The sequence below is a fragment of the Hypanus sabinus genome, unplaced genomic scaffold, assembly GCF_030144855.1.
Source record: "Hypanus sabinus isolate sHypSab1 unplaced genomic scaffold, sHypSab1.hap1 scaffold_1765, whole genome shotgun sequence".
In the NCBI taxonomy this organism is placed as follows: Eukaryota; Metazoa; Chordata; class Chondrichthyes; order Myliobatiformes; family Dasyatidae; genus Hypanus; species Hypanus sabinus.
Window position 1 is genome coordinate 12,751 of NW_026779851.1, and position 15,273 is coordinate 28,023.

General features: G+C 56.5%; 1 protein-coding gene across 1 annotated transcript in view; it reads left to right on the top strand.

Moving 5' to 3' along the window:
* The first annotated feature begins 4,999 nt into the window (after positions 1–4,999).
* The window catches only part of LOC132387364 (palmitoyltransferase ZDHHC5-like), a 42,036-nt gene continuing 31,762 nt past the window's right edge, over positions 5,000–15,273 (top strand). The window contains exon 1 of the mRNA XM_059959735.1: positions 5,000–6,249. Coding sequence (XP_059815718.1) covers positions 6,146–6,249 — 104 coding nt within the window. The 5' untranslated portion in view covers positions 5,000–6,145. The remainder of the gene's footprint in view (positions 6,250–15,273) is intronic.

Here is a 15,273-nt window from a genome sequence, read left to right on the forward strand (position 1 = left end):
GTAGGTTGTGGCCTCGGGAGAGTGCATGCTGGCGCGTTTTGGGAAGTTAAACCAGAGCAGGGCCCTACCAGAACAGTAGGACTCTGGGGAGTGCTGTACAGAGATACAGCCTTCCGCCCCAACAAACCATGCTGGCGTGTTTTGTGAAGTTAAACCAGGGCAGGGCCCTACCAGAACAGTAGGACTCTGGGGAGTGCTGTATTAGAGATACAGCCTTCCACCACAACAAACCATGCTGGCGCGTTTTGGGAAGTTAAAGCAGGGCAGGGCTCTACCAGAACAGTAGGACTCTGGGGAGTGCCATATGGAGATACAGCCTTCCACCCCAACAAACCATGCTGGCGTGTTTTGGGAAGTTAAACCAGGGCAGGGCTCTACCAGAACAGTAGGACTCTGGGGAGTGCTGTACAGAGATACAGCCTTCCGCCCCAACAAACCATGCTGGCCAGCAGCCCACTTATTTGACCTGAGCTTCATCATAATAATGCTGAGCCTTTATAAGACTAGTCAGCGTGCACTTGGAGTATTATCAAGTTATGGGCCCCTTATCTCAGAAAGGATGTGTTGTCATTGGAGAGATGGGTGGAGGGGCAGGTAGTGCTGAGGAAGCAATGCGATGGACACGGACAGATTGGAAGAATGGGTGGCAGGTGGAATACAGAGTTGGGAAATGTGCACTCAAACATTCTGGTGAAAGGATCAATAGTGCAGACTGTATTCTAAATGGGGAGAAGGGTCAAACACCGGAGGTGCAGAGGGACGAAGGAGACTCCCAGAAGGTTAACGTACAGGTTGAGTGTGGTACAGAAGGCAAGTGGAATGTTGGCATTTACCAAGTCAAGTCAAGACACTTTTTATTGTCATTTCGACCGTAACTGCTGGTGCAGTACACAGTAAAAATGAGACAACGTTTTTCAGGACCATGGTGTTACATAACACAGTACAAAAACTAGACTGAACTATGTAAAAAAACAACTCAGAAAAAAACTACACTAGACTACAGACCTACCCAGGACTGCATAAAGTGCACAAAACAGTGCAGGCATTACAATAAATAAACAGGACAATAGGGCAGTAAGGTGTCAGTCCAGGCTCTGGGTATTGAGGAGTCTGATAGCTTGGGGGAAGAAACTGTTACATAGTCTGGTCGTGAGAGCCCGAATGCTTCGGAGCCTTTTCCCAGACGGCAGGGGGGAGAAGAGTTTGTATGAGGGGTGCGTGGGGACCTTCATAATGCTGTTTGCTTTGCGGATGCGGTGTGTAGTGTAAACACTAAGTACACTGCAGATGCTGTGGTCAAATCAAAAGGTACAAAAATGCTGGATGAACTCAGCAGGTCAGGCAGCATCCGTTGAAAGAAGCAGTCAACATTTCGGGTTGAGACCCTTCGTCACGACTCATTTCGCCCTGATGAAGGGTCTCAACCCAAAACGTTGACTGCTTCTTTCAACAGATGCTGCTCGACCTGAGTTCATCCAGCTTTTTTGTAAATCAGCGTGTAGTGTGAATGTCCGTGATGGTGGGAAGAGAGACCCCGATGATCTTTTCAGCTGACCACCATCTGCTGCAGGGTCTTGCAATCTAAGACGGTGCAATTTCCGAACCGGGCAGTGATGCAGCTGCTCAGGATGCTCTCAGTACAACCCCTGTAGAATGTGATGAGGATGGGGGGTGGGAGATGGGCTTTCCTCAGCCTTCGCAGAAAGTAGAGACGCTGCTGGGCTTTATATCAAGGGGAATAGAATATAAAAGCAAGGAGATAGTGCTGAGTCTTTATAAGATACTAGTCAGAAGCACTTGGAGTATTGTCAACAGTTTTGGGCCCCATATCCCAGAAAGGATGTTTTGTCATTGGAGAGAGTCCAGAGGAGGTTCACGAGGATGATTCTGGGAGTGAAGGGGTTAACCTTTGAGGAGCGTTGGGCAGCTTTGGGCCTGAACTCACTGGAATTTAGAAAAATGCGGGAGGATCTCATTGAAACCCACTGAATGTTGAAAGGACCAGATATGGGGGATGTGGAGAGGATGTTTCCTATGGTGGGGGTATCCAGGGCTGGGGGGCACAGCCTCAAAATTAAGGGGCTACTCCTTGCAACAGAGGTGAGGAGGAATATTTTTTAGCCAGCAAGTAGCGAATCTGTGGGAGGCTCTGCCACAGACTCTGGAGGCCAAGTCCGTAGATATATTCTGTTTCCTAATCGGTCAGGGGGATATGGTGAGACGGCAGGTGTACGGGGGGGAGGGGGGGTTGAGTGGGATCTGGGATGTTGAAATGGCAGAGCAGACTCGATGGGCTGAATGGCCTAATTCTGCTCCTGTGTCTTCTGGTCTTCATCACGGGGCAATTTACAATGACCGATTAACCTACTAGCCGGGCCGTTGATTAGAGTGTGGGAGGAAACCGGAGCACCTGGAGGGAACCCACGCTCTCACGGGAGGGAGCATCCAAACCCCTTACAGAGAGCTGTAACAGGGTTGTGTTAACCGCGGCGCCCTCTGAGTGGAGGCCCAGGGGTAGGGGTACTTCACTGCCCCGAAAGTGGCAGCACAGGTGGACGGGCGACGAAGGTGTCTGGTGTTTAGGCCGCTGAGTACGGTAGAGCGGTAGGAGACCTTGCGGAGGGTGTTGTGTGCAGTCCTGCTCTCCGGGCGACAGGAAGGATATGATTAAACTGGAAAGCGGGCAGGAAGGATGTTGACGCACGGAAGCTGCTGGAATCGAGAGTCGCGCAGTCTTCCCCAGGCACTCAGCAGGCTGAGCAGAGGACGAGGAATCCTCCAGCCTCCCCCACAGATGCCGCTCGACCTGCCGTCCCTCCAGCAGGTTGAGTGTCAATCACGAGGAGAGGCTGTGGCTGGGCTGGGACTGTATCCCCTGGAGCTAAGGAGGCTGAGGGATCGTGCGATGGACGCGGGCCAGTGTGTGCGTGAGAAGGTTGGAGGTGGTGGTGGGTAGGTTGCCCACACACGGCGAGCTGACGAGGAGACAGCGTCCATGCCACGGGTTAGCAGGCCACAGGCAGGTCAATTCCCACCCCTGATGGTGCACATTACAGAGACTCTTGCTTTTCGTTCTCTAATCCGTCCCCGCCCTTTCTGACTCTTCCCCTGGAGGGGACCAAGCCCAGTGCCTGAGAAGCTCTGCAGCTGTGAAAAGAAAATCGTGACTGGAGCGTTACCCATTAACTCTCTCTGCACCCCACCCCACCGGACAGGTAGGGGCTGAGGCCTCAGTGCCACTCCCACGGAGAAAGTTCCCAGGATCGGGCCTGGTAAATCACTGGCACGGCATAGTACAGCATTTAAAAATCGTACTTGTGGCGGCCTTAAAGCAGAAGGTAGTAAAACTGTCGGGTGTGGGGGTGCGGGGAGAGAGCCTGTAACATTTAAACTAAAGCATTATCCTGTCTTTGGTTGTCTGCCGTATCCAGCGAGGACAGGTCCAGTGACGTGAGCAGCCATCACAAGCTGGGCTCATCCTCGGTTGCCCTTCGCCCTCCACCTTCCTCAAACCGCTGCGGAATCGCCTTCCTGCCGTCACATCTCACTGTCGATCTCTCCAGTGCAGTGGCTTCATTTCACCAGCGTACGCCGTGAAACTTGCTAACTTTACAGCAGCAGTACAAGGAAATACTTGATAGATAAATACAGAGAAAAAGAACTGAGTTACATCAGCAAACAAGGGGAAATCTGCAGGTGCTGGCAGTCCACGCAACACACACAAAAAGCTGGGGGAGCTGAGCAGGCCAGGCGGCGTCTACGGAAACGAGTACGGTCGACGTTTCAGGCCGTTTGCTGCCTGTCCTGCTGAGTCCCTCTAGCATTTTCTGTGTGCTGCTCGAGTTCCTTCACTTGTCTACGTCTATTCAATAGTAAATTTTAAATAAGTTGAGCAAAAACAGAAGCAATATATACTTTTTAAAAAGTGAGGTTTTGGGCAAGGGTTCAATGCTCATTTAGGAATCCGATAGCAGAGGGGAAGAAGCTGTTCCTGAATGGCTGTGAGTGTGCCTTCAGGCTTCTGTATAGTAGGGGAAATGAGGGCTATGGGAAAAAAATGCTGCCTGGCCTGCTGAGTTCCACCAGCTTGAATTTCCAGCATCGGCAGATTTCCTCCTGTTTGCTATGAGGAAAAGGCGCTAGGTGGAGATGAGGGCATGGCCAAATCAGCCATGGTCTTACTGAATGTCGAAACAGGCTCGACGGGCCAGACTCCTGCTCCTGTTTCTCACGTTCTGTACCTCCTTCCTGACGGTGACAGTGAGAAGAGGGCATGTCCTGGGTGGTGGGGGTCCTTAATGACGGACACTGAGGCACCGCTCCCTGACGATGTCTCGGATACTGCGGAGGTTGGTGCCCGTGATGGAGCCGACTAATCTTATAACTTTCTGCAACTTATTTCCATCCTTTGCACCCCCCCACCCACCAATACCAGACGGTGATGCTGCTCTCCATGTAGAAGTTTTCAAGTGTTTTCGGTGACAAATCAAAACTCCTCAAACTCCTAATAAAGTATAGCCACTGTCTTGCCTTCTTTAAGACTACATTAATGTGTTGGGACCAGGTTAGATCCTCAGAGATATTGACACCCAGGCACTTGAAGCTGCTCACTCTGACCCTTCTGTGAGGATTGGACATGCTAGGACAGGCATGACCCTATAAGGCCTGCTGAAGGCCCTCACCTGGTTCAGACTGACTGCCGAAACAGCTAATTTCATGAAGTACTGTAGGTCAGTGATTCTGACTCTGAAATTAATAATCTGAAGGATTTGTGGCAGGTAGATGTGGAAAGGTATTTGAACCTCACCACTGGTAAAACTGGTCTGAAGTCGCAATTCCGAGCCCGCCGGAACCCTTCTGCCTTCTGTTGAAGCCTGCTTTGAGAAGCGCGTGAAAAATGTGAAAGGGGGCAAATGAGGGTGAGTGGTGGGGCGGTTCCCTCTCGCTCCTGGGGTACTGAAAATCTCTCTTTGTTTCCCGGCGCACGGCCGACAGGAAGAAGAGAAAGCAGAGTAGAGAGCCAGCCGGAGGACCCGCTGCCCCGAGACAGGCCGTCTCCCCAATGTAGACGAGGAGGTCTGACACTTCCCTGGGTCGGCTCGGAAACCGACGGACAGAAACTGATCGAGTTCAAAGGAAGAACTGGGCAGACGGACCTGCGGAGGGGCTTGGGCACACTGCCTTTACTTCCCGCGGCAGCCAGAGGTGCGGGGCCTGTCGGGGGCCCCCAGCTTCCCGTAGGAGGTGGTCTCAGCACTCGTTTGGCACCCAGCTCAGAGGCCTGCACCCTCCGAGAGGGGCTCCCCTTGCCCCACCCCCCCCACCCCTGCTTGATGGATGTTGGCTGATTGGTCTCGAGAGGAATACAGACGAAGCTAATCGGCAAAGAGGACAGAGGTGGGGGGGGGGGCGCGGGGGTGCACAGTGACGCTGTCTACCCTACTCCACTGAGGCGTCCCACCCCAAACCAGGAGTGAGTGAGCTCCACAGCTGCCTCCGCGCCTGGATCTCCGCCTGCGGACCGCCGAGAGGATTCATCAAGTGGTGTTAAAACGGTTTTACTCTCCACGGCCAGCAATTTTCCTCACCAGATCCCTGATATCTTTCTCCCACGTTCCCCCTTCCCGGTTCCTTTTCCAAAAAAAAACCCTCCTTTTGCTCATTTGAGTTAACTCATCCCCACCCTCCTGCCCAAAGCTCACTGCCACCTCTGCAGTTCCCGGTCCGGATCTGAGAGCCGCTGATGTAAATAGCCCGTGTAATAACCTACACTTCGATTCCACCCCGCTCAGGCCCCGCAGACTACTTAATCACCTCGGGTTTGACCGCGTCCTATCCAGGACAGCTGAGCCGAGATCAATCGTACAATTTCCACCACTCTTTCTCCCTCCCGCTTATCGAAACGGAACAGGGTCCTGCTCCAAACCCAGCAGCTGTCCGTCTTGGGGACACCCTCCTTCGTTGCATCTCCTTCTCTCTCTGCCCCCGCCTTTGGAGGCCTTGACGCCGCTCCCCGCCCCATCACACCTCCCCTCTCACCCAGGAGCGACTCTTCCCTCCCTCCCTTCCCTCCTCCCCACCCCCCCGTTTCCCGCCTGCACTGGGACCCTGCTATGCTGCTGAGGGAGCCGGGAGCCAGAGCAATATGCCATCGGGAACGGAGGGGAGCTTCAAACCCAGCAAGTACATCCCGGTGTCGGCCGCCGCCACCTTCCTCGTGGGCTCCACGTCTCTCTTCTTCGTCTTCCCGTGAGTACAGCCTGCTTCTTCTTCCCGGCCCGGTTGTGGAGGGGGGTGGACGGTGTCGTGCTGCGGAGCAGTTCGTCAGCGCTGGTAGTGACACAAGTGTCTGATCGGCCAATCGTGTGGCAGCAGCTCGGTGCAGAAAAGCCCGCAGGCACGGGTGAGAGGTTCAGTGGTCAAAGATCAGAACGGGGACTTTGTTCCGTGCCAGGCAGGGTGGTTCGGGCATCTGAGAAACTGCTGTTCCCCCGGGATAGTCACACATACAACAGAGCATAGTGACAAACATCCAGCGAGCGGCCATAGTAACTCAACCAACCACACGTTACCATTCAGAATTGGCTTGCCTGCTGAAAGCAGAGGGTCATAGTGGAGGGAGTACATTCGGATTGGAGGGTTGTGACTGGTGGTGTCCCATAAGGATCTGTTCTGGGACCTCTATTTCTCGTGACTTTGTTATTAACAACCTGGATGTAGGGGTAAAAGGGTGAGTTGGCAAGTTTGCAGACGGCACAAAGGTTGGTGGTGATGTAGATAGTGTAGAGGATTGTCGAAGGTTGCACAGAGACATTGATGGGATGCTGAAGTGGGCTGAGAAGTGGCAGATGCAGTTCAACCCGGAGAAGTGTGAGGTGGTACACTTTGGAAGGACAAACTCCAAGGCAGAGTACAAAGTAAATGGCAGGATACTTGGTAGTGTGGAGGAGCAGAGAGAGCTGGGGGTACGTGTCCACAGATCCCTGAAAGTTGCCTCACAGGTAGATAGGGTAGTTAAGAAATCTTATGGGGTGTTAGCTTTCATAAGTCGAGGGATAGAGTTTAAGAGTCGCGAGGTAATGATGCAGCTCTATAAAACTCTGGTTCGGCCACACTTGGAGTACTGTGTCCAGTTCTGGTCGCCTCACTATAGGAAGGATGTGGAAGCATTGGAAAGGGTACTGAGGAGATTTACCAGGATTTTGCCTGGTTTAGAGAGTGTGGATTATGATCAGAGATTAAGGGAGCCAGGGCTTTACTCATTGGAGAGGAGGAGGATGAGAGGAGACATGATAGAGGTGTACAAGATATTAAGAGGAATAGATAGAGTGGACAGCCAGCGCCTCTTCCCCAGGGCACCACTGCTCAGTACAAGAGGACATGGCTTTAAGGTACGGGGAGGGAAGTTCAAGGGGGATATTAGAGGAAGGTTTTTCGCTCAGAGAGTGGTTGGTGCGTGGAATGCACTGCCTGAGTCAGTAGTGGAGGCAGATACACGAGTGAAGTTTAAGAGACTACTAGACAGGTATATGGAGGAATTTAAGGTTGGGGGTTATATGAGAGGCAGGGTTTAAGGGTCAGCACAACATTATGGGCTGAAGGGCCTGTACTGTGCTGTACTATTCTATGTTACAACAGCGGTGCGCAGAAGAGCTTCTCTGAAAGCAGAGCGATAATGTCGGTGATATCGACAGGCCAGAGCAGCAGGAGACCACAGACATACACTCAGCGGCCACTCCATTAGGTACAGGAGGTGTCTGATAAAGTGGCCACGGAGTGTGCCGAAACCTCCTGCAGCATCGGTCTCCCCCTCCCCTCCTACACTCCACTTTCCTTCACCCGTCTCTGTACGGGCCCAGATTAGGGAACAGTGTGAGTGAGCTGGAGAGGGGGACATGAGGAATTAATGAGCATGAAACAGCCCACCATGTGCTGATGCCCAGTGAATCTAATTCCTCCTGCCGGCACAGCGTCCAGTCCCCTCCATTCTCCGCACATCAGAGCACCTCCACTACCGTCCCTGCAGTGCGCCGAGTTTTATTGGAGTACCCGGGGCTTTATCGAACTGTAACGTTGAGCTCAATCCCCTGACTAATGCAGTCAACGCCCTCTTAACGACCCTGTCAACCTGTGCGGCCACTCTGAGGGATCTATGGACATGGACCCCAGCGTCCCTCTCTTCCTCCACACTGACCTTCGAAGGTGAATCACTCCACACTTTTCTGGTTGAACTCCATGTGCGAGTCTCTTCAATGTCCCCCGTGTCAGTCTCAACCACCCCTCTGGCAGTGCGTTCTCGACATGACCCGCTCTTTGTTTAAAGAGAAAACCCACCTCTGACACCTCCCCTCACCTTACGCAAGATGTTGACTGATGTTGGTCGTTGCAGCTTTGTGTCGTCTCTATCTTTGCTTTTCATAATCTCATACCAAGTCTACGTGTCAGTACTTAGAAGTAACACAGAAAGCAGAATAAGGTGTCACAGCTAGAAAGGGCAGTGCAAAGTTTTAATGGGGTAGGTCACGCGGCCAAGAGCTGCCACCTTATCGTAGAAGGGGACCAATCAATAGTCATATAACAAAGAGCGTTTACAAGGATGCTGCCTGGACTTGAGGTCGCAGTTACAAGGAGAAGTTGAACAAGTTAGGACTTCATTCCCTGGAGTGTGGGAGAATGAGAGGAGATATGATAGAGGCATACAAAATTATGAGGACAGATAGGGTCAGTTCAATCAGGCTTTTCCCACTAAGCAGCTTACACAAAATGTAGAGACCCTTTTTCAGGACCGGGAAGGAAGGGGAACGAGCTGTTTGAGGCAGAGACCCATCTTCAGGACCGGGAAGGAAGGGGAACGAGCTGTTTGAGGCAGAGACCCTTCTTCAGGACCGGGAAGGAAGGGGAACGAGCTGTTTGAGGCAGAGACCCTTCTTCAGGACCGGGAAGGAAGGGGAACGAGCTGTTTGAGGCAGAGACCCTTTTTCAGGACCGGGAAGGAAGGGGAACGAGCTGTTTGAGGCAGAGACCCTTTTTCAGGACCGGGAAGGAAGGGGAACGAGCTGTTTGAGGCAGAGACCCTTTTTCAGGACCGGGAAGGAAGGGGAACGAGCTGTTTGAGGCAGACCCTTCTTCAGGACCGGGAAGGAAGGGGAACGAGCTGTTTGAGGCAGAGACCCATCTTCAGGACCGGGAAGGAAGGGGAACGAGCTGTTTGAGGCAGAGACCCATCTTCAGGACCGGGAGGGAAGGGGAGAAACATTTCCAGTGAGGTTGAGTGAGGAGAGAGCTAGAGGTCATGGGGTAATGGGTGAGAGGTTGAAATGTTGAAGGGAGATGGCCTTCATTCAGAAGGTGGTGAGAGTGTGGAACAAGCTGCCGGCTGAAGTGGTGGGTGTGGGTTGAAATTCAACGTTGAAGCGAAGTTTGGATGAGTACGTGGATGGGAGGGGTTGGTCCGGGAGCAGATCGACGGGACTGAGCACACGAACAGTTTGGCAAGGAGCAGAAGGCCTGAATGCCAGTTGTTGAGGTATAAGATCGGTTTCAGTGGGATCGCCGCTCTCCTCGAGCCCCAGGGTACGTGCTTTCAGCATTTTGTATCCCCGCCCAACTAGAGAGGGGAGAAGTGAGGAAGAGGGTCCTGGATTACGTTGGCTTCTTTGTCTGGAAATCAGTGCACAACACAGAGGTGGGGTCAGGGATTCAGAAAATGTTACTGACCTGCAAGGCATAAAAAATTACTACAAGTTACGATGAATGTAAGGAATAGTGAGGTCGTGCTGGTGGGTTCAAGGAGAGACCTCTTCCTGAATTGCTGAGTGTGAGTCTTCAGGCTCGCTGCCTCCTCCCTGATGGTAACAACATCCCGGATGGAGCATGTCCACAGTTCCTCGCCTCCCGGGAGAGGCCGAGTTCCTCCTGCAGTTCACAGCAGTGACGGAGAAGATCAGGGCCGCCAACAGAGAGATCGGTCCACCCTCTGGGCAGACGGGAGGTGGCACGTGTGCTAACGCAGAACCTGTTGGTTCTGTGGCTGATGTGAGAGGTTACAGAGATCAGCGGGATGGCAGGGGTGGGGAGCTAACAGGCACGTGGAGGATATAAGCGAATTACACACGAGGGTTGAGATGGAAGGGTGTTGGGGAGGGAGGGGGTGACGGAGACGGGGAGGGGTGTTGGGGAGGGAGGGGGTGACGGAGACGGGGAGGGGTGTAGGGGAGGGAGGGGGAGCGGGGATGGGTGTAGGAGAGGGAGGGGGTGACAGAGACAGGGAGGTGTAGGGGAGGGAGGGGGTGACGGAGACGGGGATGGGTGTAGGGGAGGGAGGGGTGACGGAGACGGGGGGTGTAGGGGAGGGAGGGGATGACGGAGACGGGGAGGGGTGTAGGGGAGGGAGGGGGTGACGGAGACAGGGGGGTGTAGGGGAGGGAGCGGGTGACGGAGACAGGGAGGTGTGTGGGGGAGTGAGGGGGTGACGCAGGCGGGGGGTGTAGGGGAGGGAGGGGGTGATGGAGACGTGGGGGTGTAGGGGAGGGAGGGGGTGACGGAGACGGGGGGTGTAGGGGAGGGAGCGGGTGACGGAGACAGGGAGGTGTGTGGGGGAGGGAGGGGGTGACGGAGACGGGGAGGGAGGGGTGACGGAGACGTGGGGTGTGGGGGAGGGAGGGGGTGACGGAGACGTGGGGTGTGGGGGAGGGAGGGGGTGACGGAGACGTGGGGTGTGGGGGAGGGAGGGGGTGACGGAGACGGGGAGGAGTGTTAGGGAGGGAGGGGGTGACGGAGACGGGGAGGGGTGTAGGGGAGGGAGGGGGGTGACGGAGACAGGGAGGAGTGTGGGTAAGGGAGGGGGTGACGGAGACGGGGAGGGGTGTGGGGGAGAGAGGGGGTGACGGAGACGGGGAGGGGTGTGGGGGAGGGAGCGGGTGACGGAGACGGGGAGGGGTGTAGGGGAGGGAGGGGGTGATGGAGACGGGGAGGGGTGTGGGGGAGGGAGGGGGTGACGTAGACGGGGAGGAGTGTGGGTGAGGGAGGGGTGATGGAGACGTGGGGGTGTAGGGGAGGGAGGGGGTGACTGAGATGGGGAGGGAGGGAGGGGAGTGAGGGGGTGATGGAGACGGGGAGGGGTGACGGAGACGGGGAGGGGTGTAGGGGAGGGAGGGGGTGACGGAGACGGGGAGGGGTGTGGGGGAGGGAGCGGGTGACGGAGACGGGGAGGGGTGTGGGGGAGGGAGCGGGTGACGGAGACGGGGAGGGGTGTGGGGGAGGGAGGGGTGACGTAGACGGGGAGGAGTGTGGGTGAGGGAGGGGTGATGGAGACGTGGGGGTGTAGGGGAGGGAGGGGGTGACTGAGACAGGGAGGAAGGGGAGGGAGGGGGTGATGGAGACGGGGAGGGGTGTAGGGGAGGGAGGGGGTGACTGAGACGGGGAGGGAGGGAGGGCTGTAGGGGAGGGAAGAGGTGACAGACACAGGGAGAGAGGAGGTGTGGGAATACTCCTGGTGTGACACTCAGTACCGGGAACCATGCACAGTAAAAGTCCCAGTGTGACATACAGAAACGAGAAGCCTACTGGTCTCCTGCTGTTGCGTGCAGAGAGCAAACAGTTCCTGGTGTTAAAAAACGGTGCGATGCTTGGTAGCTCCAGCTAATCATCTTGTCTTCTCAGTGTGAAGCACACATCTGCCCAACACCTCATAAATCCATCACTACCCTGCTCTTGGCAGTCGAATGCAGACAAAGATGGAACAAAATGTTCGATTCCCACTGTTCGTCCTCCTGTTGGCTGTCCTTGCTGTTGTTTTGTGCTCGTCGAGATCAGCACTGAACTCCTCAGGGAGCAGGAAGCTTTCCATTCAGAGCTGCTGCCTGCTTGTTCAAGCGATCGGTGTAGTCTGGGTTAGCTCTCTCTGACGATTTCACCCTCACTTTATCCCCAGTTCTAGACACAGTGTGGAGCTCCCTCTACATCACCCCCACAGTGTCCCCCCACTTTATCCCCAGTGTGGGCACCGAGCGCTCCCGGGTCACGGGTCAGACACGGTGTGGAGCTCCCTCTACATCACCCCCACAGTGTCCCCCCACTTTATCCCCAATGTGGGCACCGAGCGCTGCCGGCTCACGGGTCAGACACGGTGTGGAGCTCCCTCTACGTCACCCCCACAGTGTGTCCCCCCACTTTATCCCCAGTGTGGGCACCGAGCACTCCCGGGACACGGGTCAGACATGGTGTGGAGCTCCCTCTACGTCACCCCCACAGTGTGTCCCCCCACTTTATCCCCAGTGTGGACACCGAACGCTCCCGGGTCACGGGTCAGACACGGTGTGGAGCTCCCTCTACATCACCCCCATAGTCTGTCCCCACACTTTATCCCCAGTGTGTCCCCCGCACTTTATCCCCAGTGTGTCCCCCCACTTTATCCCCAGCGCTCCCGGGACACGGGTCAGACACGGTGTGGAGCTCCCTCTTTATCCCCAGTGTCCCCCCCGCACTTTATCCCCAGTGTGTCCCCCCACTTTATCCCCAGCGCTCCCGGGACACAGGTCAGACATGGTGTGGAGCTCCCTCTACATCACCCCCACAGTGTCCCCCCCACTTTATCCCCAGTGTGGACACCGAGCACTCCCGGGACACGGGTCAGACACGGTGCGGAGCTCCCTCTACATCACCCCCACAGTGTGTCCCCCCCACTTTATCCCCAGTGTGGGTACCGAGCACTCCCGGGACACGGGTCAGACACGGTGTGGAGCTCCCTCTACTTCACCCCCACAGTGTGTCCCCCCACTTTATCCCCAGTGTGGACACCGAGCGCTCCTGGGACACGGGTCAGACACGGTGTGGAGCTCCCTCTACATCACCCCCACAGTGTGTCCCCCACTTTATCCCCAGTGTGGACACCGAGTGCTCCAGGGACACGGGTCAGACACGGTGTGGAGCTCCCTCTACATCACCCCCACAGTGTCCCCCCCCCCCCCACTTTATCCCCAGAGTGGACGCCGAGCGCTTCCGGGACACGGGTCAGACATGGTGTGGAGCTCCCTCTACATCACCCCCACAGTGTGTCCCCCCACTTTGTCTCCAGTGTGGGCACCGAGCGCTCCCGGGACACGGGTCAGACACGGTGTGAAGCTCCCTCTACATCACCCCCACAGTGTGTCCCCCCACTTTATTCCCAGTGTGGGCACCGAGTGCTCCCGGGACACGGGTCAGACACGGTGTGGAGCTCCCTCTACATCACCCCCACAGTGTCCCCCCACTTTATCCCCAGTGTGGGCACCGAGTGCTCCCGGGACACGGGTCAGACACGGTGTGGAGCTCCCTCTACATCACCCCCACAGTGTATCCCCCCACTTTATCCCCAGTGTGTCCCCCGCACTTTATCCCCAGTGTGTCCCCCCACTTTATCCCCAGCGCTCCCGGGACACGGGTCAGACACGGTGTGGAGCTCCCTCTTTATCCCCAGTGTCCCCCCCGCACTTTATCCCCAGTGTGTCCCCCCACTTTATCCCCAGCGCTCCCGGGACACAGGTCAGACACGGTGTGGAGCTCCCTCTACATCACCCCCACAGTGTCCCCCCCACTTTATCCCCAGTGTGGACACCGAGCACTCCCGGGACACGGGTCAGACACGGTGCGGAGCTCCCTCTACATCACCCCCACAGTGTGTCCCCCCCACTTTATCCCCAGTGTGGGTACCGAGCACTCCCGGGACACGGGTCAGACACGGTGTGGAGCTCCCTCTACTTCACCCCCACAGTGTGTCCCCCCACTTTATCCCCAGTGTGGACACCGAGCGCTCCTGGGACACGGGTCAGACACGGTGTGGAGCTCCCTCTACATCACCCCCACAGTGTGTCCCCCCCCTTTATCCCCAATGTGGGCACCGAGCGCTCCCGGGACACGGGTCAGACACGGTGTGGAGCTCCCTCTACATCACCCCCACAGTGTGTCCCCCCACTTTATCCCCAGTGTGGGCACCGAGCGCTCCCGGGACACGGGTCAGACACGGTGTGGAGCTCCCTCTACATCACCCCCACAGTGTGTCCCCCCACTTTATCCCCAGTGTGGGCACCGAGTGCTCCCGGGACACGGGTCAGACACGGTGTGGAGCTCCCTCTACATCACCCCCACAGTGTCCCCCCACTTTATCCCCAGTGTGGACACCGAGCGCTCCTGGGACACGGGTCAGACACGGTGTGGAGCTCCCTCTACATCACCCCCACAGTGTGTCCCCCAACTTTATCCCCAGTGTGGGCACCGAGTGCTCCCGGGTCACGGACCAGACACGGTGTGGAGCTCCCTCTACATCACCCCCACAGTGTGTCCCCCACTTTATCCCCAGTGTCCCCCCCGCACTTTATCCCCAGTGTGTCCCCCCACTTTATCCCCAGCGCTCCCGGGACACAGGTCAGACACGGTGTGGAGCTCCCTCTACATCACCCCCACAGTGTCCCCCCCACTTTATCCCCAGTGTGGACACCGAGCACTCCCGGGACACGGGTCAGACACGGTGCGGAGCTCCCTCTACATCACCCACACAGTGTGTCCCCCCCACTTTATCCCCAGTGTGGGTACCGAGCACTCCCGGGACACGGGTCAGACACGGTGTGGAGCTCCCTCTACTTCACCCCCACAGTGTGTCCCCCCACTTTATCCCCAGTGTGGACACCGAGCGCTCCTGGGACACGGGTCAGACACGGTGTGGAGCTCCCTCTACATCACCCCCACAGTGTGTCCCCCCCCTTTATCCCCAATGTGGGCACCGAGCGCTCCCGGGACACGGGTCAGACACGGTGTGGAGCTCCCTCTACATCACCCCCACAGTGTGTCCCCCCACTTTATCCCCAGTGTGGGCACCGAGCGCTCCCGGGACACGGGTCAGACACGGTGTGGAGCTCCCTCTACATCACCCCCACAGTGTGTCCCCCCACTTTATCCCCAGTGTGGGCACCGAGTGCTCCCGGGACACGGGTCAGACACGGTGTGGAGCTCCCTCTACATCACCCCCACAGTGTCCCCCCACTTTATCCCCAGTGTGGACACCGAGCGCTCCTGGGACACGGGTCAGACACGGTGTGGAGCTCCCTCTACATCACCCCCACAGTGTGTCCCCCAACTTTATCCCCAGTGTGGGCACCGAGTGCTCCCGGGACACGGGTCAGACACGGTGTGGAGCTCCCTCTACATGACCACCACAGTGTGTCCCCCCTCTTTATCCCCAGTGTGGGCACCGAGTGCTCCCGGGACACGGGTCAGACACGGTGTGGAGCTCCCTCTACA